The sequence below is a fragment of the Erythrolamprus reginae genome, chromosome 3 (genome assembly GCF_031021105.1).
Source record: "Erythrolamprus reginae isolate rEryReg1 chromosome 3, rEryReg1.hap1, whole genome shotgun sequence".
Taxonomy (NCBI): domain Eukaryota; kingdom Metazoa; phylum Chordata; class Lepidosauria; order Squamata; family Dipsadidae; genus Erythrolamprus; species Erythrolamprus reginae.
This window is the reverse complement of record NC_091952.1, coordinates 1,160,834-1,186,673: the sequence shown is the minus strand read 5'-3', so window position 1 is coordinate 1,186,673 and position 25,840 is coordinate 1,160,834. Positions and strand designations below refer to the sequence as shown.

The following is a 25,840-nucleotide window of genomic DNA, read 5'->3' as shown; positions in this document are numbered from 1 at the left end:
TTGACAAATGTATCTTCTTCTTTTATGCACACTGAGAGCTTATGCACAAAGACAAATTCCTTGTGTGTCCAATCACACTTGGCCAAGAAAGAATTCTCTTCTCTTCTATTTCTAATTCCATTCCATATTTTCTATTCTATTCTATTCTATTCTACAATAAAGCAATTTCCCAGGCCCGTCTCTTTGGGAGGCAACCAGTCCATGGGGCTCACCCCAACCTCTTCTCCCATCCTTCCAGCCTATTGCAAAATGTACCCAGGGCGGAGTTCGATGTATCCTCCCTGGGGGAAGATTTCCTTGTGGAAATTGCCTCCAGCTCTGGCACCGCTTGCGCAGCTTGGCTCTCCTGCCTCAAGGAAGCCTCACGTAGGGAAAGTCCCACAAACTTAAGGTCCAATCGCTACCATCCCTCCGTTCCTTTTATTCGCTCCTTGCTCTGCTTCGATCGAGACATCTGCTCCCTCCTGAGAGACCATGTGGGCCAGGGTCCTCTTTCTCCTGGGGGCGCTCCTCTCCCTCATTGCTGACCTTGATGCTGGGGGTCAAAAGATCTGGAGCTCTCGGAACAGTGAGTAGCCCCTCAGCAGACCCCTTGTCTGCCTCCCCTGCTTCTCTTCACCTACTTGCCCCAGCTGCCATAGTAACGGAGGGGAGGGGGAGGCCCGTTAATTGGGAGGGGGCACGTGTGCTGGTGGTGAGGGCCCTGCTTGAAGTGGCAAATATTGCGAGGGAGGAATTTTCTCATCACTGTCTGCCTGGTACAGTCCTCGGAGAGGGGCGGCATACAAATCTAATAAATATTAATAACAATGATGATGATAAAGATGATAAGGATGATAAGGATAAGGATGAGGAGGAGGAGGAGGAGGAGGAGGAGGAGGAGAAGAAGAAGAAGAAGAAGAAGAAGAAGAAGAAGAAGAAGAAGAAGAAGAAGAAGAAGAAGAAGAAGAAGAAGAAGCTGGGATTGGCAAACATCAGTCACCGCTACATCACGCAGTCCTAGGTGCTTGGGAAGTGCCCGACTGGGGATGAAATACAAAATACAGTCTTCAGAGAGGGGTGGCATACAAGTCTAATAAATAAATAAATAAATAAATAAATAAATAAATAATGTATTATTATTATTATTATTATTATTATTATTGTTATTATTATTATATAATGCTTCCTAGAACTTTTCCAGCCCTCTCTAAGTGGTTTACAGAATTATCCTCTTGCCCCCAACAATCTGGGTCCTCATTTGACCCACCTGGGAAGGACTGAAGGCTGAGCCAACCTTGAACCAGTGATGAGATTTGAACAGCTGGACTACAGCCAGCAGTCAGCAGAAGCAGCTTGCAGTATTGCACTCTAACCACTGCACCACCAAGGCTCAAGACCAACGGCCCATCCCGTCCAGCTCTGGAGTCCCAGAGAACCCATCTGAATGAATCTCAGACTGGAATTAAGAAACCTACTTCTGCCCCCATTAAAGAGCCTGCGTGATCAATAGCTGCTCATCATCAATGTTGCGTTGCCTTTTTGTCCCCTCAATGTTGACAGCCATCTCTACAACTTGAGAGAGAGGATTTCTTTAGCATCAGGAGGCCGGACAAAGAGGCATCTCCACCTTTGGGGGCCAGGGGTGGGATTCACTACCGGTTCTGTGGGCGTGGCATGATGGGCTTGGTGGGCGTGGCAGGGGAAGGTTACTGCAAAATCCCCATTTCCTCCCGACCAGCTGGGACTCGCCGGAGGTGGCACTTGCTGGTTCTCTGAACTACTCAAACTTTCTGCTACTGGTTCTCCAAAACTGGTCAGAACCTGCTGATTGGATCCCATCTAGTGATCCATTGGATTCCAGCATGAGTGTGGAGGAAATGGCGGGGAGGAGATCTCCTTCTTAGCTCATTTTATACATCTGCAATATCTGGGAGGCTTCCTCGCCTCTACTCCTAAATCCAGAACCCGCTGGGATCAACCTTTATCCTCAAATGTGAAGTGGACAGAGGGAACCTCTTTGCAAGTGGAACTCATGGCCACAAAATGGGAAGTTGATCACCAGCTCTGTTGACTTGTGGAACGAAGAAACAGGAAAAGCTGCAGCCATACCTAGGAGAGACAGGCTACTAATTACTCATAAATACAGAGAACTTTTAAATGTCTATCTTCCTACATGGACTGAAATAAATCAACCTTAGAAACCTAATAATGGCAGACAGTCAGCTCAAGTTAATTCATCACCCCACTATACCAGTTATTGAATGATTACAAAACTATGAAGACATATAATACTGTATATTATAATCAACTTAATTGTTTTTATTATTAGTATACAAAAACATTTAAGACAAAGTTATAAGTACATATAAGATACATAGGAGACTTATACTGTACACTGCTCAAAAAAAAGTGGGACACTTAAACAACACAATAGAACTCCAAGGAAATCCAACTTCTGTGAAATCAAACTGTCCATTTAGGAAGCAACACTGATTGACAATCAATTTCACCTGCTGTTGTGCACATTCAACTTTGTACAGAATAATGTATTCAAGGAGAATATTTCATTCATTCAGATCTAGGGTGGGTTCTTTGAGTGTTTCCTTTATTATTGTTTTTTGAGCAGTATACTCACCTCAGAAGGGCAGAAGGCTGAGTCAACCTTGAACATGGTGAGACTCCATCTGCCAAACTGCTTGCAGCCGGTGGTCAGCAGAAGTAGCCATGCAGCCCTGCAGTTTAACCACTCTAACCACTCTAAGCTCTTGGCCTCCTCCTCTGTTTTCCAGGCAACTGTGAGCTCCCTCCAGAGAAAGGTCCTGGTAACAAGTTAGAACTTCGCTGGTTCTACAACTCGAAGTCCAGGAGATGCGAACGTTTCTTCTATGGAGGCTGCAATGGAAATGCCAACAACTTCAAGGACATCAATGAATGTGACCGCTGTTGTGTCGACCCAGGTGAGAGGAGGGTCTGGTCAGAGGGAGGAACATAGGCTGCAGACCAGGTGGGCTTCAGCAATAGCAAAGATCTCTTGGCAGAAGAAAGGGAGGGAGAAAAGAGAAAAGAAAAGGAAGAGGGAGGGAAAGAAGGGAAGGGAAGGGAATGAGACGAAGGAAGGAAGGAGGAGAGAGAGAAGAGAAAGAAGCAAGCAAGCAGGGAGGGGAGAGGAAGGAAATGAGAAAAGAATGAGGGGAAGGAAAGAAGAAAGGAAGGAAGGAAAGAAAGAAGAAGTAAGAGAGGGAGGGAAGGAGGAAATGAGAAGGGAAGGAAAAGAAGAAATTTAAGAGAAATTTAAATTAAGGAATTTAAATGTAAAAAGTGTAAAAAATGTAAAAAATGTTATATATATATATATATATATATACATACATACATACATATATATATATGTCACATGTTTAAGCTGAATTTGAAAATTAAGGGATCTATATATATGTAGATTGACCATCATCAGGCTGAAGTTTTAAGCTTCGTGCTGCTGTAAATATGGAATGTTTGCAACTGCCATTTGTTCCTTATATATAGTGTTGGGGGTGGAGATTTGGTTAGAATGTAGCAAATAGATTGGGTGGCTATGTTTTAATGATTTGATTGGTTGGTGGAATCACAATTACTTGAAGGATTGACATGGTGATTATTATGATATGTTTTTTTGTTTAAGGCTGGTTTCCAAATCTCTGGTAGGCGGGACGTGTCATCCCGTTTGTTCATGCTGAAGGGGTGTTTCTCTATCTCTATAGCTTCCATAGTAATTCTTCTGTATAAATTTTCTGTTTTGGAAAGTAATTTAGTTTTTTCAAAGTCAATTTCGTGCCCTGTTTTTTTTAATGTGCTGGACAAGGGAGGAAGTCTTTTCTTCTTTTTTAACTGCATTCTTATGTTCTGCAATGCATGCGCTCACTCTTCGATTGGGTTTAGGTTTAGGTTTATTGGATTTATATGCCGCCCCTCTCCGCAAACTCGGGGCGGCTCACAACAATAATAAAAAACAGTACAGTACACAATACCAGATCCAATGCCCACCCATCCAGATTCCAATTGAAATTAATAATCTCATAAAAAAACAGTATATATAAAAACAGGCACACAGTCAATCAATTAACAAAACAACATGGGCAAGGGGGAGGTGTTTTAGTTCCCCCATGCCTGACGGCAAAGGTGGGTCTTAAGGAGTTTACGAAAGGCAGGGAGGGTGGGGGCAATCCTAATCTCAGGGGGGAGCTGGTTCCAGAGGGTCGGGGCCCCCACAGAGAAGGCTCTTCCCCTGGGTCCCGCCAGACGACATTGTTTAGTCGACGGGACCCGGAGAAGGCCAACTCTGTGGGACCTAACCGGTCGCTGGGATTCGTGCGGCAGGAGGCGGTCCCGAAGATATTCTGGTCCGGTGCCATGAAGGGCTTTATAGGTCATAACCAACACTTTGAATTGTGACCGGAAACTGATCGGCAGCCAATGCAGACTGCGGAGTGTTGGAGTGATATGGGCATACTTGGAGAAGCCCATAATTGCTCTCGCAGCTGCATTCTGCACGATCTGAAGTTTCCGAACACTTTTCAAAGGTAGCCCCATGTAGAGAGCGTTACAGTAGTCGAGCCTCGAGGTGATGAGGGCATGAGTGACTGTGAGCAATGACTCCCGGTCCAAATAGGGCCGCAACTGGCGCACCAGGCGAACCTGGGCAAACGCCCCCCTCGCCATAGCTGAAAGGTGTTTTTCTAATGTGAGCTGTGGATCGAGGAGGACGCCCAAGTTGCGGACCCTCTCTGAGGGGGTCAATAATTCCCCCCCCAGGGTAATGGACGGACAGATAGAATTGTCCTTGGGAGGCAAGACCCACAGCCACTCCGTCTTGTCTGGGTTGAGTTTGAGTTTGTTGACACCCATCCAGGCCCCAACAGCCTCCAGGCACCGGCACATCACTTCCACCGCTTCGTTGACTGGACATGGGGTGGAGATGTACAACTGGGTATCATCGGCATATTGATGATACCTCACCCCATGCCCTTGGATGATCTCACCCAGCGGTTTCATGTAGATATTAAATAGCAGGGGGGAGAGGACCGACCCCTGAGGCACCCCACAAGGGAGAAACCTCGGGGTCGACCTCTGACCCCCCACTAACACCGACTGCGACCGACCGGAGAGGTAGGAGGAGAACCACTGAAGAACAGTGCCTCCCACTCCCAACCCCTCCAGCCGGCGCAGAAGGATACCATGGTCGATGGTATCGAAAGCCGCTGAGAGGTCAAGGAGCACCAGGACAGAGGACAAGCCCCTGTCCCGGGCCCGCCAGAGATCATCCATCAACGCGACCAAAGCAGTTTCCGTGCTGTAGCCGGGCCTGAATCCAGACTGCTGAGGACCTAGATAATCGGCTTCATCCAAGGACCGCTGGAGTTGAAGTGCCACCACCTTCTCGACAACCTTCCCCATGAAGGGAAGGTTGGAGACTGGACGGTAGTTATTAAGCACGGCTGGGTCCAGGGAAGGCTTCTTGAGGAGGGGGCGCACAACCGCCTCCTTATAAAGTGGCGGAAAGGACCCCCTCCCCAAGGAGGCGTTGACAATCTCCTGGACCCAGCCCCGTGTCACCCCTCGACTGGCCGAAACCAGCCAAGAGGGACACGGATCCAGTAAACAGGTGGCGGAACTCACAGCTCCAATGGCCTTGTCCACTTCATCAGGTGTCACCAAGTCAAACTCCTCCCAGACAGATGGACAAAGACGTTTAGCCCCAGTCACCTCGACTGACTCATTGTCAGTCGACTCTGTTTCACAATTGGAGTCGAGGTCTGCTCGGATCCGGGCGATTTTATCAGCGAAAAACGTGTTAAAATCCTCGGCACTACTCTGCAAGGGCTCCCCAACTCCCCTCTGATTAAGAAGGGAGCGGGTTACCCTAAACAGAGCGGCCGGGCGGGATTCCGCTGATGCAATCAAGGCGGCATGATACGCGCATCTTGCCGCCTTGAGCGCCACTTTGTAAGTCTTAATATGAGCTCTTACAAGTGATTGGTTTGTCCAATGTATGTGGCTGCACATGTTTTGCAAGGGATTTCATAGATTCCTTGGTGTTCTAGTTGGATTTTATCTTTTGGGTTTCTTAGGATGTTTGATATTTTTTGGTTAGTGACAAATGAAGTTTTGATATTATCTTTGTGTAGAATTTTACTAATTTTGCCCTTGATGTAAGGGAGGAGGGTGGTACCATTATCCTGTTCTTGGTCTTGATTTTTGGGGGGTGTCTCTTTTTTTATTAGGTTTGTAATTGTTTTCCTTTCGAATCCATTAGAAATTAATACATCTTTGAGTTTGTTCAATTCAGTTTTTAAGTGCTCATGGTCAGCTAGGCGTTTGGTTCTGGTGATGAGAGTTTTGGCTACTGAGGTGATCTGTGCGGGGTGGTGGTGGGAGTGTGCATTTAAATAACGGTTGGTATGGGTTTTCTTTTGGTAGATGGTGTGTCCTAGGGTGCTATTGGGTTTTTTATAGATTAGTACATCCAGAAAGGGAAGTTGATCATTGGCTTCTGTTTCCATAGTAAATTGTATTTTGGGGTGTAGGCTATTGAGATGTGTGAGGAAATTGTCTAGTTTTTCTTTTCCATGTGTATGTATATATATATATATATATATATATATATATATATATATATATATATGTAGATTGTTCTGAGTTCGGGTTTTGCCCTGTGTAATGTTTTGCATGTCTATGCGACGTTTCGGTAAAATCACATTTACCATCATCAGGCTGGAGTTCCAATCTCTGTGTTTTTGCAAATGAATATTAGCAACTGACATTTCTTCTTAGCATGTAGTGTGGGGGTGGAGATTTGCTTTGAATGTAGCAAATAGATTGGGTGACTATGCTTCCGTGATCTGATTGGTTGGTGTAATCATGGTTATAGAAGGAATGGTATGAAGATTATGAAGTGTTTTGTTTAAGTCTGATTTCCAAATATAAAATTCTAAAATCATAATAATTAAAGGATTGACATATTGATTATAATGAAGTTTTTATTTTGTTTAAGGCTGGTTTCCAAATCTCTGGCAGGCGCGAGGTATCATCCCGTTTATTTAAACAAAAAGATCTTTTTTCAATTTCAATAGCTTCTAGAGAGATTCTTTTATATAAATTCTCTGTTTTGTGGAGTAATTTAGTTTTTTCAAAGTCAATTTCGTGCCCTGTTCTTTTAATGTGCTGGACAAGGGAGGAGGTCTTCTCCTGTTTCTTGACTGCATTCATATGTTCTGCCATGCGCTGGCTCACTCTTCGGTTAGTTTGTCCAATATATGTGGCTGCACATGTTTTGCAAGGGATTTCATAGATACCTTGGTATTCTAATTGGATTTTATCTTTGGGGCTCCTTAGGATATTAGATATTTTTTGGTTAGTGCAAAATGAGGTTTTGATGTTATGTTTTTGTAGAATTTTACTAATTTTATCCGTGGTGCCTTTGATGTAAGGAAGGATGGTGGTGCCATTGTCCTGTTCTTGATCTTGTTTTTTGGGGGGTGTCTCTTTATTGATTAGGTTTGTTATTGTTTTCTCTTTGAATCCATTAGAAATTAGTACATCTTTGAGTTTGTTCAATTCAGTTTTTAAGTGCTCATGGTCAGCTAAGCGTTTGGTTCTGGTGATGAGAGTTTTGGCCACTGAGGTGATTTGTGCGGGGTGGTGGTGTGAGTGTGCATTTAGATAACGGTTGGTATGGGTTTTCTTTTGGTAGATAGTATGTCCTAGGCTGCCATTGGGTTTTTTATAGACCAGTACATCTAGAAAGGGAAGTTGATCATTGATTTCTGTTTCCATAGTAAACTGTATTTTGGGGTGTAGGCTGTTGAGATGAGTGAGGAAATTGTCTAGTTTTTCTTTACCATGTGGCCAAATTACAAAGGTATCATCAACATATCTCAGCCAAAGTTTGGGTTTGTATTTGGCTTGCTCTAAAGCATTATTTTCGAAATATTCCATATAGAGGTTGGCTATGACAGGTGATAGAGGTGATCCCATGGGGGCTCCCTCTATTTGTTTATATCTTTGTTCATTATAGATGAAGTATGTATTGGTCAGGCAGTGGTTGGTAAGGTCTAGGATATATTTGGGGGGTTTGTGTTTGTCTTGGATAGCTGTCAAGGCTTCTGTAATAGGTATTTGTGTGAACAGGGACACGACATCGAAACTTACAAGTAGGTCATCGGGTTGTAGGTTTTGTTTTTTAATTATTTGTATAAAGTGGGATGAATTTTGAACATATGAGGTAATAGTTTCTGTATATGGTTGAAGGTATTTGGCTAAAAATTTGGCAAGGTTTTGTAGAGGGGAGCCTATAGAACTGACTATTGGCCTGAGAGGTATTCCTTCTTTGTGTATTTTTGGAAGGCCATAGAGTTTTGGACATATGGAAGATTTTTCTCATGGTAAAGAAAAACTAGACAATTTCCTCACTCATCTCAACAGCCTACACCCCAAAATACAGTTTACTATGGAAACAGAAATCAATGATCAACTTCCCTTTCTAGATGTACTGGTCTATAAAAAACCCAATGGCAGCCTAGGACATACTATCTACCAAAAGAAAACCCATACCAACCGTTATCTAAATGCACACTCACACCACCACCCCGCACAAATCACCTCAGTGGCCAAAACTCTCATCACCAGAACCAAACGCTTAGCTGACCATGAGCACTTAAAAACTGAATTGAACAAACTCAAAGATGTACTAATTTCTAATGGATTCAAAGAGAAAACAATAACAAACCTAATCAATAAAGAGACACCCCCCAAAAAACAAGATCAAGAACAGGACAATGGCACCACCATCCTTCCTTACATCAAAGGCACCACGGATAAAATTAGTAAAATTCTACAAAAACATAACATCAAAACCTCATTTTGCACTAACCAAAAAATATCTAATATCCTAAGGAGCCCCAAAGATAAAATCCAATTAGAATACCAAGGTATCTATGAAATCCCTTGCAAAACATGTGCAGCCACATATATTGGACAAACTAACCGAAGAGTGAGCCAGCGCATGGCAGAACATATGAATGCAGTCAAGAAACAGGAGAAGACCTCCTCCCTTGTCCAGCACATTAAAAGAACAGGGCACGAAATTGACTTTGAAAAAACTAAATTACTCCACAAAACAGAGAATTTATATAAAAGAATCTCTCTAGAAGCTATTGAAATTGAAAAAAGATCTTTTTGTTTAAATAAACGGGATGATACCTCGCGCCTGCCAGAGATTTGGAAACCAGCCTTAAACAAAATAAAAACTTCATTATAATCAATATGTCAATCCTTTAATTATTATGATTTTAGAATTTTATATTTGGAAATCAGACTTAAACAAAACACTTCATAATCTTCATACCATTCCTTCTATAACCATGATTACACCAACCAATCAGATCACGGAAGCATAGTCACCCAATCTATTTGCTACATTCAAAGCAAATCTCCACCCCCACACTACATGCTAAGAAGAAATGTCAGTTGCTAATATTCATTTGCAAAAACACAGAGATTGGAACTCCAGCCTGATGATGGTAAATGTGATTTTACCGAAACGTCGCATAGACATGCAAAACATTACACAGGGCAAAACCCGAACTCAGAACAATCTACATACATATACCCGTGAAAATTTACGAAAACAAATATATATATATATATATATATGACGGTCTTGGTATATTCGGGTTTCTTCCCGTGTAGGATTTGGAAATTTCTGGCGACGTTTCGATGAGGTCTCACTCATCATCTTCAGGCTGGTGTTTCTGTCCTTTTTCTCAGGCGAAGTCTTCGCCTGAGAAAAAAGGACAGAAACACCAGCCTGAAGATGATGAGTGAGACCTCATCGAAACGTCGCCAGAAATTTCCAAATCCTACACGGGAAGAAACCCGAATATACCAAGACCGTCATACCTGTACCCGTGAAAATCTACGAAAACATATATATATATATATATATATATATATATATATATATATTTATATATATATATATATTTGTTTTCGTAGATTTTCATGGGTACAGGTATGACGGTCTTGGTATATTTGGGTTTCTTCCCGTGTAGGATTTGGAAATTTCTGGCGACGTTTTGATGAGGTCCCACTTGTCATCTTCAGGCTGTCCTGTTTCGACGAGGTCCCACTCATCATCTTCAGGCTGGTGTTTCTGTGTTCGCCCTAGAACAAGGACAGAAACACCAGCCTGAAGATGTCGAGTGGGACCTCGTCGAAACGTCACCAGAAATTTCCAAATCCTACACGGGAAGAAACCCGAATATACCAAGACCGTCATATATATATGGCCCTGGGTTGGGCCAAGAGGCAAAAAAGGAGCTGTGATGTTCCTTCAATATACCAGGGTGATTCGACACAAATGTAACCCTTCCCTGGTACAGAGCTGAAGGGATTGGATACTGTAGCCTAGAGGATAATTCTCTGCCTTACAAGGCAAAGGTTGCAGGTTCAAGTCCCAGTGGGTATGGCTAGCTGATGAGGCCAAAATAAGGCCGAAATAGATCTATCCTAGTCTCCCTTAATTTTCAAAATTCAGCTTAAACATGTGACATATATATATATATATATATATATATATCAAGAATAGTCCTAAAAATGCGAGTTCCAGGTATATATGTGAATGATGAGGCAGCAGCCATCTCAATCACCGGAACATACAAGCTTTAATAAAACCACTTAGCTTTCGTTAGCGTGCTGCTAACTTCGTCAGAGTATTAAAATGTCATGGGAGACAATCACATTTATAAAGCTTTACTCAGTCTGCTCATTGCCCGCGTCACAGGGCCACACCCTTCCCTCCCCTCTGCGGCAAGCCTAATTGTGGGCTTAACCATGCTGGCTGAAGGGAGATCTACCACTTTTACTCGTGTCCGTTGCCTCTTTGTATGTTCCGGTGATCGAGATGGCTGCTGCCTCATCATTCACACACACACACACACATATATATATGTGTATATCGAATCCCAGTAAAAGAGTGGGTGTGGCCAGCTGATGAGGCCTAATAAGGCCGAAATAGATCTATCCTGGTCTCCCTTAATTTTAAAATTCCAGCTATAAACATTTAACACATATATATATATATATATATATATATATATATATATATATATATATATATATGTCAGATGTTGGGTTTTTTTTTGCTGAATTTGAAAATTAAGGGAGTCTAGGATAGATCTATTTCGGCCTTATTTTGGCCTCAACAGCTAGCAATACCCACTGGGACTTGAACCTGCACCCTTTGCCTTGTAAGGCAGAGAATTATCCTCTAGGCTACAGTATCCAATCCCTTCAGCTCTGCATCAGGGAACGGTTACATATTTTTGTGTCGAATCACCCTGGTGTATTGAAGGAACATCACAGCTCCTTATTTGCCTCTTGGCCCAACCCAGGGCCATATATATATAAAATGAATTAATTTTTGCTCTGTCCATCCCATAAATTCGACAGGGCATCCTGATCAGTGCCGCAATTAACTATCTGGCTGTTTTCCCCCAGTGTATACAACCTCTTCCCAACTTTCATCTTACGGGTGAAGCTACCACTCAATTTCGACTTTGGCTCCTTTTAACTCCCCCTTGTACAACTCCCATCTATTCCTTGGTTCCCCCCCCCAGCTTGATGAAAGAGCATGAAAAAGTCCTTCTTTAGAGAGGGCTGACGGACCCCAACCAAAGCTTATGCCTGAATTCATGGATCATATGTTCAGAGAGAACAGAACTGCTTTCACTTTACTCATAGGTTTCCCATCTCTCCCCCCACCCTCAAAAAAACCTTACAGGTATCAACAAGCCTGGTAGATGTCCCGCCCCATTTCCAATCAATCACCTACTTTGTGGCAAATTCTGCTCCAGCGATGCCAGCTGCCCGGGCTCTCAGCGGTGCTGTGCAACGTCTTGTGGTCAGCAATGTTATCTCCCAGAAGGAGGTAAGTCCAGTTCCTGGACTGGGGGGGGATGAGGGAGTTTAGTTTAGTTTATTAGATTTGTATGCCGCCCCTCTCCGAAGACTCGGGGAGGGCAGAGAATGGAGCATAACCTGGTTACTCCACTCCTGGGCCCATAACCTGTCCAGAAAATTAGCATTTGAAATCAAATCGCTACTTGTGAGTAAGATTTGTTATACCTTCATGTACATAGCTAAAATGAAGTATACAGTGATACCTTGTCTTACAAACTTAATTGGTTCTAGGACAAGGTTCTTAAGGTGAAAAGTTTGTAAGACGAAACAATGCTTCCCATAGGAATCAATGGAAAAGCAATTAATGCGTGCAAGCCCAAAATTCACCCATTTTGCCAGCCGAAGCACCCATTTTTACACTGCTGGGATTCCCCTGAGGCTCCCCTCCATGAGAAACCCCACCTCTGGACTTCTGTGTTTTTGCAATGCTGCAATTTCACTGAGACTCCCCTCGCTGGGAAACCCCACCTCCGGACTTCCGTTGCCAGTGAAGCACCTGTTTTTGCGCTGCTGGTATTCCCCTGCTGGTATTCCCCTGCAACATCGCAAAAACACAGAAGTCTGGAGGTGGTGTTTCCCATGGAGGGGAGCTCAGGAGAATCCTAGCAGCGCAAAAATGGGCGCTTTGCTGGCAATGGAAGTCCGGAGGCGGTGCATCACAGTGGTGACGGTGGGTTTGTAAGGTGAAAATAGTTTATAAGGAAGCAAAAAAATCTTAAACCCCGGGTTTGTATCTCAAAAAGTTTGTATGACGAGGCGTTTGTAAGACGAGGTATCACTGTATTCTGTAAATAGAAGAAGATGAAATAAAGTATTTTTTTTAATACACCAAAGAGTAAAATTACTTAAACCTGTTCCTGCTGAACTGCCCTCATTATTTATCTACGTTGGTTCCTGAGTTCCTGGCTGGGCATTCTGGGATCTATCCACTTCCTACCCACTCGCTTTCAAACGCAAATTTTCTGGACAGAGGGTGTCTGCTAAGCCTGGCAGGAAGGACAGCAGAGCCGAGCCCTCTCTGAAGACTCAGGGCAGCTCACAACAATAGTGAACAATATAAACAAATCCAATACTTAAAAACACTATCTAAAAACCTTACCATTAAAAATAACCACACAACTCAGTCATATCATACATAAAACATATTAGCTGGGGGATACATCAGTTGTCCCATGCCTGGCAAAAATTAATGAAAGGCGAGGAGGGTGGGGGCAGTTATAATCTCCGGGGGCAGTTGATTCCAGAGGGACGGGGCCACCACAGAAAAGACTCTTCCCTTGGGTCTCGCCAGACAACATTGTTTAGTCGACAGGCCTCAAAGAAGGCCAACTCTGTGGGACCTTATCGGTCACTGGGATTTGTGCAGCAGAAGACGGTCCCGGAGGTATTCTGGTCCGATGCCATGTAGGGCTTTATAGGGCAAAAGGCCTTCTATTAAAGAGTGCAGTTATCTCTGAATGGCCAAAGATTAAGGTGACCAGACGTTTATTTATTTATTAGATTTGTATGCTGCCCCTCTCTGTAGACTCGGGGCGGCTCACAACACAATAAAACAGTTCATAACAAATCTAATAATTTACAATTTAAAATATTTTAAAAACCCCATTATTAAGCAGACATACGTACAAACATACCATACATAAATTGTATAGGTCCGGGGGAGATATACACATTATAAGCCTAGGGGAAGGAATATCTTAACTCCCCCATGCCTGACGACAGAGGTGGGTCTTGAGGAGTTTACGAAAGGCAAGAAGGGTGGGGGCAGTTCTAATCTCTGGGGGGAGCTGGTTCCAGAGAGTTGAGGCCGCCACCGAGAAGGCTCTTCCCCTGGGGCCCACCAAATGACATTGTTTAGTTGACGGGACCCGGAGAAGGCAAACTCTGTGGGACCTAATCGGTCGCTGGGATTCGTGCAGCAGAAGGCGGTGCCTGAGATATTCTGGTCCGATGCCGGGGGTGAGTGACATCCCGATTTTGTCAGGACAGTCCTGATTTTAAGCTATTTGTCCTGCATCCCACGGCATACTAAAAAAAGTCCCAATTTTCCAAAGAAATATCAGTCGGTGGCTTGAACTCCGGCTAGACATTGCATTGGAGTTGGAAGGACCGACTCTTCATCCTTGGACGCCGGGCGATCATGTGTCTTGAAGGGATCGCCCTGCAGGCAGCTCAGGTTCCGTGCTGCCCGAAATCAGCCGATGTGGAGCTGAGCTTCCTTCTTCATGGCTTCCAAGTTTTTTCCCCCAGCGGATTCTACTCAACGGTGCCAGGAAAAAACTTGGAAGCCGCAGAGAAGGACAAACCGAGCCACAGTGTCCAGAGCAAAGTTTCCTTCAGGACAGGCAGCAAAGTGAGGAGGGAGGGAGAAAAAAATGAGGGTTGCAATTAGCCGCAGAGCACAACGGGATCTGATCTAAACGCTGAGATAAAAATCTGCAGAGATATTTTCAGTCATCTGTCGTCGTGTCCCCGTCCCCCCCCCCTCGCCCAGTCAATAGTGTCCCGCTTTACCAAAGTAAAAATCTGGTCACCTTATCAAAGATACATGTACACAGAGGAGGAAACGTGGTGGTCTTGCAAATATCCAGCTGATAGCCCAGAGATATGAGTATTAATTCAGTAATGCAATCCAGATACAGTAAGTGTATAAAATATTATTTACTTTGGCAAACACCTTAGTCAAGAACAATCCTAGTAATAGACAGTTAGATCAGTCCATACATCACAATAAAAAAACAATCCCACAAGCGTACTTTTCCAGCTTACAAATACATAAACCATCATCTGAATACACAGTTCTTAATAGTCACAGAGACAAATCAGAAATAACCAAGAGTAGCTGAGGGAGTGAATCACGCTTCTGGCTCCCCCTTGTGGCCACCCGTAACACTAGCTCTTAAAGCAACAGTGTTCTAATACATGTAAGCATACACTGTTGGTTTATTCTACATATTGCCAAATCCAACTACTTATGTACATAGCACTAACACCTTCCGCTTATTAACTACCAATCCCACTGCCTATAATGACTCTGCTACAACATTTGGAGTGGGCCTCTTCTTCTACTAGGGCAGTGTTTCTCAATTATTTTCTGTTATCCACCACCACCACCACCCCAGGAAGAAGTCGATTCTGGAATCCACTATCACCTGAGATCCGTACTACCCCCACCCTACTGGTTTTCCAGAAAGCCTTAAAAACCTGGCTTTACTGGCAGGCGTGGGGGTCATAAGCAATTGACCCGTCTTCATTCCCGGCCACAGTAGATTGCATGATTTGATACAACTGTTTTAATGGTAATTTAAGCTGTATTTTAATACTATTTTTATTGTTGTAAGTCATCCAGAGTCCTTTGGGAGCAAGCGGCGTACAAATTTAATAAATGAATGAATGAAAACATTTTGCATGCCCCCAACTCTCCACCATGGCTGTAAATAGTCTCATGGCCCGGCTCGCCTGACCTGCCACCCCAAAATTGCGCCCCACTGCAAGGCACGCATCCTACCTGACACTTGTACCAGTACCTCCATCGCATTTGTCGGCGTTGTGTCCAGGGCAGCCCATTTTAAAAGAAAACATCTCGCAAGTTTGAGAAGTTTGATTGAACTTTCAAGGTATTTTCTTTTAGAACAGGCTGCCCTGGACACAAGGCGGAAGAAAGTGATGGAGGTATTGGTACAAGTGTCCTACTCTCTGTGGCAAAAGAAAACCATGTTCCCTGGGGTCACGCACCCCCGGCATTGCTATGTGCCCCCCCAGGTGGCCCTGCCCCACTATTGATTAGCATTGGTAGGGACCTAGTCCAACCCCCTGCTGGTGCAGGAGACCCTACATCACAGTGGTCAAATAGCAGTCCAGTCTTTTCTTGAAGGTCACTAGTTTTGGAGCCTTGACCACCTCTGCAGGCAAGCCGTTCGACTGATTGATCGCTCTCACCGTCACAAAGTTCCTCCTTATGTCCAGGTTGAATCTCTCCTTGGTCAGCTTCCATCCATTGCTCCTTGTCTGGCTCTCTGGCGCTTTGGAAAATAATGTGACCCCCTCCTCCCTGTGGAAGCCTCTCAAGTATTTTTGACTTCTATTATGTCCCCCCTGGACCTCCTCTTTGCTAGACTGTCCATGCCCAGTTCCTTCAACCTTCCCTTGTATGTTTTAGTTTCTAGTCCCTGTGTCATTCTGGTTGCTCTCTTCTGCACTTTTTCTAGTGTATCAATGTCTCTTTTGTAGTGTGGTGATCAAAACTGAATGCAGAACTCCAGGTGGGGTCCAACTAAGGCTTTATAGAGGGGGTTAGTAGCTCCCTTGTCTTGGAGTGTCTCCCTCTGTTGATGCAGCTCAGGATAGTGTTGGCTTTTTTAGCTGCAGCTGCACATATTGCTGGCTCTCTCTCATATTCACTGCTCTTGAGAGGGTTTTCACCCAGTTCATATGTGTGTTTTGGGTTTTTCTTACCTAGGTGTACGATTTGAGAAGCACTGTCCTAGGGTGTGAGCCCCACTCGGTGACTGAATTCCCTCTTTTCTTCTGTGTCCCCGTTTTCTCCCCCAGATAATCGAGGATACTGTCCACTGATGATTCCCCCACCCACCAACAAAGACCTTTGCTTCAAAAGCTGCACAAGGGACAAGGAATGCAGCAATGGTGTCTCCGCTTCCGGGCAGAAGTGCTGCCCCTTTGGAGACACGAAGATATGCGTGGAAGCTGTGGAAGGTACGACTCCTTTCTCTCCCCCCCTCACTCCCCCTCCATGCATCAGGGTCTGGTCAGCAGAGGGCACAAGCCCATAATATCTCCCTGGGTCTATTCACATCATACAGATTAACCGAGTTGGACGGTCATCTACAAAGTCTTCTGAAATGGTGTAAGGACTCCTGCTTGAGTGGGGAGTTGGACTAGATAATAATAATGATAATGATAATGATGATAATAATAATAATAATAATAATAATAATAATAGTGATAGTGATAGTGATAGTGATAGTGATAGTGATAGTGATAGTGATAGTGATAGTGATAGTGATAGTGATAGTGATAGTGATAGTGATAGTGATAGTGATAGTGATAATGATAATTTATTAGATTTGTACGCCACCGCGAGTCTTTAGAGAGGGGTGGCACACAAATTTAATAAATTATTATTCTGCACTTCCTGGATTGAGTGATCAGCACCTTCTGTGAGGAATGACTTTGCATTTCCTGTGCTGAGTGACTCAGGAGAAGAGGAGAAGCCTCTTCTAGATGCCAGAGTTCGTAGGGCATCTAGAAGTCATGAGTGGTTGGCTAAGAGGAGATTGACCCATGAGCAGTACTGACTATTGGGTCACGCCCTTGCACTATGTGAGTAGTACTGACTATTGGGTTACGCCCTCACACTAAGGGTGAGGCATACCCCATCTTGTTGCAGAGAACAGCGTCGTTCATTTTGGAAACATCTTTTCTTGACTATTTAATTCAGTTTGTGTTTCAAAAGAGCACATACTTGGCTTTGCTAATGAGAACTACGCCTTGGAACAATTGCTTCACTTGATAATTATTATCATGTTTATCTTCTCTCTGGGATTTTGGCCAACTGATAAGACTTTGCTAGAATTGCTTCTCCCTTTGAAAAGACTCTTGAAATACTCTTACATGACTGAGAATTTTGTAAATATCAAATCCTTTTATTAGTTAGACAATTGGTTTGCATCTGACTATTGGGGCGGGGGACTGAGACAGAACACTGGGGCTGGACTTCAGAGAGCAAAGAGCAGCCCAAGGTAGATAATGTGGTCATGAGGCAGAGACTTAGACAAAGCTCCTTCCTAGAGATTCCCAGACTGTTACCTGTAATCTGCAAGTAGTTGCTTTAGTCTGGCAAGATTCCGTCTGGGGGAAACTAACAGTAAAGGAATCAACTCCCCCCAGAAATTTGCACTGCCCCCACCCTCCTCGCCTTCTGAAAAAGTCAGGCTTGGGGCCATTGGACTGTAGCCCCCTGGCCGACAAGTGTAGTATGTCTTGCTGTGTGAATTGGAATGAATGGTTTTAAATGCTATTTGAGTTTTTAAAGAGTTTTTTAGTGATATTAATTGAATTTTTTTAGAAATGTACATTGTACATTGTTTTGATATGTTGCGAGTTGCCCTCCGAGATGGGCAGCATACAAATCCAATAAATAAATAAATAACCTGCTCAGAAGTAACTCCATTTCCTGATTGGTTCTTGGGTCTGTCACTCCCTCTCATTTTAGAACACCCTGGCGTGTGTCCCAAGAGGGTCGAAGAGTTCACCTTTGCTCCCTGCAACCAAACCTGTGCTGGGGACCACGACTGCCCCCTGACTGAGAAGTGCTGCTTCACTGGCTGCAGCCGAGGCTGCCTGCCCTCAGGTGTGTCCGGGCCTCCTCCTCCCGCCTGTCTCCTGACCCCTCCTCCCTCCACCTGAGCCCCTGAAACAAGGACCAAGCAACCTCCCCTCTCTCTCTCCCTCTCTCGCAGTCCGCAATGACCGGTGCCAGTTGCCTCGAGACCACGGCAGCTGCTCAAATGAGTTGCAACGCTTCTACTATGAACCGGAGGAGAAGAGGTGCCACCCATTTGTCTACCGCGGCTGTGAGGGCAACAGCAACAACTTTGAGACCATGGAGCTGTGTGAAAGGACCTGTGGGGAAGTCAGCAAAGGTACAGAGGAGACGTGTCGCACTAAGGTCCCTGGCATGGTCAGGCTGGAAAGGCAACAACTCCCTCCTCTCTGATCGAGTTAGTCCAGACAGGGAGGTCTGAGCCCTATTGGACACACTAATTAGGTGTCTTTAACAGGGACACTACAAATATGAAAGTATAGCACAACTCTCGCCACTACCCTCACCTTTTCAGGTCAAGAAACTAGGGAGGGTCTCTTCTGGGACATTTCCCAGGCCCCTCTTCCTCCTGTGGATTCAGCTGCCTCTTCTTCAAGCATCCCTTCACCTGCAGCTTCTCCTCCTGTCCACCAAGGCCGTTCCCACAGGCCCTTAGAGATGCCAGCCTCATTCTGAGTCCACTTTTCCACATGACCCATTCAGTCACACGCAAGATCAAACCTTAGGAATAATAGCAATAGCAATAACAACAGCAACAGCAGCAGCAGCAATAATAATAATAATAATAATAATAATAATAATAATAATAATAATAATAATAAATGTTTACTTATAATGCCCTTTAACACAGGGCATAACAGCAAACCGTATACAACTAACAAAGACAGACAGTAGGCAATGCACACACTTAGCTAAAACACAACTAATAAAACCACAAAACCTGTTAAAAACCTTCCCAACCTCTCCAAAGTCTTCCCCTCTTGCTGATCCTCAGAACAAGAACCATTCAATCTGCCAAATCAAAAGTCTTTAATGCCTCACGGAAGTGGAGAAAATTCTCCTCTAACTGAAGCTCTAAGACTGTCCTACAGACATGGGGCCACATCTTGAAAGGCCCTGCAATTTTGATGTTGCTGTGTATGCCTGTGGAACAGTCAACCAACCCTTTCCTGCCGAGCGTAGGTCCCTCAATCGTGTATAGCAAGATAAATGGGCTGCCAAGTAATTTGGTGTGTTTGAGCGCAGGGCCTTAAATACCATCACTAACAGTTTATATTGGTCCCTGGCTCGAATTGGCAACCAATGTAGATCTACATGAGGCCGACACATGGGATGACCTGGAGAGGTTTAGAATTGCATTATTTTGTACCAGGGTTAATTATATGAGCAAGATGGCAAGGCTGCCAATAACTATAGCTATTAACTAACCCTTTGGTTCCATCTCAGGCACAGCTGTCGAACATCCCTCATCACATTGCCATCACATGATGTATCATGACATTTTCCCCTTTGCTGAGCTGGGGTGGGCATGGCTGCGCATGATGCGTTCCAGCCCATGGGTCATCAGTTGGACCCCTGTGGTCTAAGACTTTCAGGGAAAGAGGGCTCGGCCCCACTTCCTGGGGAGAAAAGGTCCCTTCGGTCTCACTGCCCTGCCTCCTTCTCTCCTGGTCTCACTCCCTCCGTGCAGAGGTTTGCAGGCTCCCAGCAGATCCAGGTCATTGTGCAGCACATTCAGAACAGTTTTACTACAACTGGAACACCAGGAAGTGTGAAACGTTTTCTTACGGATCATGTGGTGGCAACGGCAATCGCTTCACCACAAAACTGGAGTGCCAGATGGTCTGTGATGGATTCGGTAAGGAACTAGAATTCACACGTGATTGATTACTTATACACACAAAGGTTGTGACTGTGAGAAACAGCCCTCCCCTCCCCCTAAGCACAGTCCAGCCATTAATCATTCCTCCTAAGGGGTCACCTACACCTACACCATCCTCCATTCCCCAAGAGAGAGAGAGCCTTTCTCATTCTCCTCCGAGTCCTGAGATTGTGTTTCCAACTTCACTGGGGGGGGGGGGGGGGGCTGATTGTCCGATGGTGCCTCTCTATGTTGGGTAAAAACCTGGTCATTGTGGTTACCTGGAGGAGCACAATAACTCCGGCTCACTCTCAGCTCTTTCCCCATCCTGCACAAGGCTGATGTGACACAACAACCAAATGAAGGTCAGAGTGGAGACATCCGAAATCTCTCTGCTCGACTCTTTTGCAAAACGTGTCTTCTGAAATAACAACATGCAGGGGAGGTGTAGTGACTCGGACTGGGATTGAAACCCCCTCCTGTTCTTTTTTTTTTAAACTTGAATCACACCCATGGTAACCTGGGGCGTAGAAAGAGGGGAGGTGCTATGGGGCTGTGTTTGGTGCCAGGGGTCTTCCTGGCTGGTGACGTTCTGGAGAGGAGGGTTGTGGTGTGGAAAAAAACTCCAAGATAAGCAAAAAGCAAACAAGAGTATTTGGCCCAGGGACGTCTCTGGCCAGCAGAGATTTCCACAAGATTACTATCACTTAGCCTGAATTTGTGAAACATTTATTTATGGGTTTTGCCACAGCAGCCCTTGACTCAGCTGGGGGAAAGGCCCAGCCTGGGGAGGGCAAGAAAGCAGAGGGGCCCACTCAGGGCTGCTGGAGGGGTCTCACTTGTGAAGAGGTGCAAAGGATTCAAAGATAGACAAAAATGATTGCAACTTGAGTGGAAAAACCCAAACTTTATTTCACACAGCCCTCTTTTTATAATCCATTGTTCCCTATGACCTAATTCAGATAATGCACAGTTTTACGTGATGCTGTAATTTATAAACAGACCAATATATCATAGATAACACTGCAGGTGTAATGACAGAATCTTCGGGAGCTTACAGGAAAGCCTTGATAGTTGGGTAAAGGAAGGTCCAGTGTTTTGAGGGTAATAGCTAGCACGTCCATTCCCTTTGATGATATCATTCTGCACTGTCCATTCCTGAGAACATTTTGCCAGGGTTTGAACTGTCCCTGAACTTTCCAGGACTACAAATCCAGGCCTCCCTGAACTGCAAGGTCTGAGGAAAAGCTCGTGCTAGCCTAACAGCATAAGGTGAACTAAGCCCCCATGTGCAGCTTTGGTCATACCTGGGCGTGCCCAACCATATGGCCTTTGACCTACACAAGGAATACTACACATTTGTCTCTGGAACACAGCTTGTGAGTTGGCGGTTGGCAAAATACACCCGCTACACCTTCTAGACCAGTGTTTCCCAACCTTGGCCACTTGAAGATATTTGGACTTCAACTCCCAGAATTCTGGGAGTTGAAGTCCAGATATTTTCACGTGGCCAAGGTTGGGAAACACTGGTCTAGACAACAGATCCAGGTAGAAGCTTCCCCCTGCCTCACCTCAATGCTAAGCCCCCTGTGATCTGCTCTGCTTAGCCAGGGCTTGGGAACAGGAGAAGAAGCCCCTTGTTCACCTACCACCCCTCTTTTTTTCTTCACAGGACAAATGCCATCCTCTAGGGCCTGAGTCCCTCCTGCGTCTCCAGTGAGACACCACCGTCATGCTCCCAAAAGGCTGCCCGACTCCTTCCAGGGGTTGTTTCCTATCTTCTCCAGAATAAAGGCATGAATTTCCCTGCATTCTCTGAGTCTGGTTCTTGACTGGGTAATCAACACACACACACACACAGGCTAGTGTGGATTGTGCAACCTAAGGAGTCCAGTGCTCTTGCCTGGAGTCAGATTGTGATGGTGCCGGGTTTCTACATGCCCTGTAAATGCAGCAAACTGGCCACCACCCAGCTTCTCTTCTTCTCAATCCCTCCTCTTCCGGGGTTTTCATGGGGGACCTCTGGAGCAGGACTTTGGCCCAGAGTAGGACGCTTCTCCACACCGCTGAATTGCAGCAAAGTGAAAGAAACCACCAGGATAGAATTCCAGCAACTGCTATGTAGCAGATGCAAGCTCCATTTATAATCAAATTATATCCCTGCACCTCTTTCGTCTCATCACCACCACCACCACCTAACACAGGTGCTTAATTTGTGTTCTGCTCAAAAAACACACCCTAAAGTTCTGTTCCCGGGTCTATTTGATCCAGACCAGAAATTGTTCATTTTAGGTACTTATGTTTGGTCTTTTTGAAAGCTTTTTTCACTTGGAAACAAGTTTGAACATTTCTGCACACAATGAAATGGAAATTGAAATGAAAAAATTAATGCTTATTGGTTTATTTTGCTGATAAAATGCCCCCCCCCATTTTTGTGAAATATTTTTCAATTTATAGATAGTTTTGCCTGCAAAATGGGTTCTATTTTAGTAAAGTTGGTGTGGGATTGGTAGCTTGAACATTTCTGAACATAATGAAATTGATGCTTATTTGTTTATTTTGCACATAGAGCCCCCCCCCCCCCCCCCGCTGTGTTCAATTGTTTCAATTTATATAAAATTATGCTGTTAATTTCAAAATTACATACTTGTTTTTAGTAAAATGGATTTCTTTCATAAAATTAGTTGTCTGGCTATCATGTGCTTGCTTTTCAAAAGGATATTCCAAATATTTCTAGCCAAATCTATATAAAAAGTGAAAATAATAGCACACAGCAAGGCCAAGGGGGTGGCCCTTTTGTGAACAAAATAAACAAATAAGTATCATTTTTTTCAGGTCATTTATATTTTTACTATGATCAGGAATGTTCAATTTAGTATATCAAAACTTTTGGGGGGAAATTCCTTGAAGATTTGTAGCCTAAAAAAACCATAAACTGACACAAAATGCTTAAAAAATAGAGAGGTTTTTTTTAAATCAAAATACACCAATAAGCATCGATTTTTTTTTCAGTTCCATTTTCATATCATTATGTTCAGAAATGTTCAAACTATAAATTCAATGCAAAAAGTTTTCAAAAAAGTTGCAACTGGCAGGCTAAAAAAACTATAAATTGAAAATGATTACACACGGCCTGTGGGGGTGAGTCCTTATTTCTGATTTTAAAAAATACATTTAGCATAATTTTTTTTCAGTTCATTTACATTTTTCTTATGTTCAGATATGTTCAAACTACCAATTCCACACCAACTTTAGTAAAATTGAACGCATTGTGCAGGTAAACTATCCTTAAAACCCACCTCTGTCGTCAGGCATGGGGGAATTGAAATTTCCCTTCCCCCTAAGCTTATAGAATTTATACATGGTATGCTTGTACATATGAGTGGTTCTTTCAATTGGGGTTTTTAAGATTATTTTTAATATTAGATTTGTTTACATTGTCTTTTTATACTGTTGTTAGCCGAGTCTTCGGAGAGGGGCGGCATACAAATTTAATAAATAAATAAATAAATAAATAAATAAATAAATAAATAAATAAATAAATAAATAAATAAATAAATAAATAAATGAATGAATGAATGAATAAATAAATAAATAAATTGAAAAAAGTTCACAAAAAAGCGGGGCTGCCTTTTATGAGCAAAACAAACCAATAAGCATTAATTTTTTCAGTTCAATTTTCATAGCATTCGCTGGCTGTGGAATTCTGGGAGTTGAAGTCCAAATATCTTCAAGTTGCCAAGGTTGGGAAACACTGGCCTTAGGCACCAATTGTGACCCTACCTGAATGAGGAGGCATTTCATTCATGCCCTTGTCACCTCAGAGTTGGACTATTGCAACGTGGGGCTACCCCTGAAAAGCAGTCAGAGATTACAATTGGCCCAGAACGCAGCCACGTGAACTGTTGTGGGTGCACCTAGGTACCCTCACGTCACACCAACACTCCACGAGCTGCACTGGCTCCCAATTGGTCTCCGGACGCAATTCAATTGGTTTCTGAAAGCAACTAAAGCAACTACAATCCTGAGTTGCATTAAGAGAGGGATACAATCTAGGACTAGGGAGGTACTAATGCCACTATAAAGCCATAGATAGACCACACCTAGAATTCTGCGTCCAGTTTTGTTCACCACAGTACAAAAAGAGACATTGAAACTTTGGAGAAAGTGCAGAGGACAGCAACCAGGATGATAAGGGGACTGGAGACTATACGAGGAGCGGTTGCAGGAACTGGGCATGGACAGTCTAGCAAAGAGAAGGACCAGGGGGGACAGGAGAGCAGTCTTCCAATACTTGAGGGGCTGCCCCAGAGAGGAAGGAGATCAGGCTGTTTTCCAGAGGACCAGAAGGCCAGACAAGGAATAAAAGATGGAAGCTGACCAAGGAGAGATTCAACCTGGAAATAAGGAGGGACTTTCTGATGGTGAGAGCGACCAACCAGTGGAACAGAAGTTGCCTGTGAGCACTCCAATACTTGGGACTTTCAAGGGGAGATTGCACTGCCATTTGTCCAAAATGGTATAGGGACTCCTGCTTGAACAGAGGGTTAGACTAGATGACCTATAAGGTCCCTTCCAACTCAAATAAATAAACAGAGAATAAATAATTGATCCAGAATGCAGCCGTGTGAGCTGTTGTGGGTTTGCCTAGGTACACCCACATCACACCAACTTTCCCCGAGCTGCACTGGCTTCCAATAACTCTTCGGACACAATTCAAGGTGTTGATCATCACTTATAAAACCCTACATGGCTTAGGGCTAGACTATCTTCAGGACTGCCTTGTACCACATACCTCCCAGTGACCGATAAGTGCCCGCAGGGTCGGCCTTCTCCATTAGCTAAACAGTCTCGGCTGCCAGGGCCATGGGGGAGGACCTTCTCTGTGGCTGCTCCATCTCTTTGAACATAAGAACACAAGAAGAGCCATGCTGAATCAGGTCAAAGCCCATGGAGTCCAGCATTCTGGGTCGCACAGTGGCCCCCCAATTGTCCATGGGGATCTTGAGCAGAAGGAGAAGGCAAAACCCTCCCTTTCCTTCGACCCTCAACAAAAGGGACCCAAGGGAACCCTGCCTGCCTCAACCAACATAGAGGTGGCACTTGGGCATCCATTTCAGTCACCACCTATAATACACTTGGCATCCATGAATCTGCCTTGAAGCTCTCCAGGCTGACAGCTGTCACGACCTCTTCTCGAAGGGAATTCCATCAACCAAGGACCCTCTGGTTGAAGAAATATTCCCCTTTATTTGTCCTCACTTATGAGCTTTAGGGAGGGCCTCCTCGTCCTAGTATTGTGTGATAGAGAACAGAATTTTTCTCTATCCACCTTTTCTATCCCATGCATGATTTTGGGAACCAGTTACCTCCATAGATTCATACGGCCTCCACCCTACTTGCCTTCCAGAAAGCCGTGAAGACCTCAAAAAAGGTACCATCTAGATGCAGCCACAAGAAGTATGTATGGTTTTAATGTGAGTTTTACATTATCTTTTTAGATTGTTCTTATTAGATTTATTCTAAAAAGTGGTAAGCCACCCGGTGTCCTTTGGGAGTCGAGCGGCATGTAAATTAAACTTATAAATAAATAAATAATAAAATCTGGGATGAGCCTGTTTGCTGCTGAGAATGTGGAAACCTGTTCTCACAAACAA

General features: G+C 44.1%; 1 protein-coding gene across 1 annotated transcript; it reads left to right on the top strand.

Moving 5' to 3' along the window:
• The first annotated feature begins 474 nt into the window (after positions 1 to 474).
• LOC139163455 (tissue factor pathway inhibitor 2-like) lies at positions 475 to 21,903 on the top strand. The gene is made up of 7 exons (XM_070744255.1): positions 475 to 568; positions 2,772 to 2,939; positions 16,531 to 16,692; positions 18,212 to 18,349; positions 18,459 to 18,679; positions 20,013 to 20,180; positions 21,856 to 21,903. The coding sequence occupies exons 1-7, from the start codon at positions 475 to 477 to the stop codon at positions 21,901 to 21,903; spliced, it is 999 nt and encodes a 332-aa protein (XP_070600356.1).
• The last annotated feature ends 3,937 nt before the right edge of the window (positions 21,904 to 25,840 follow it).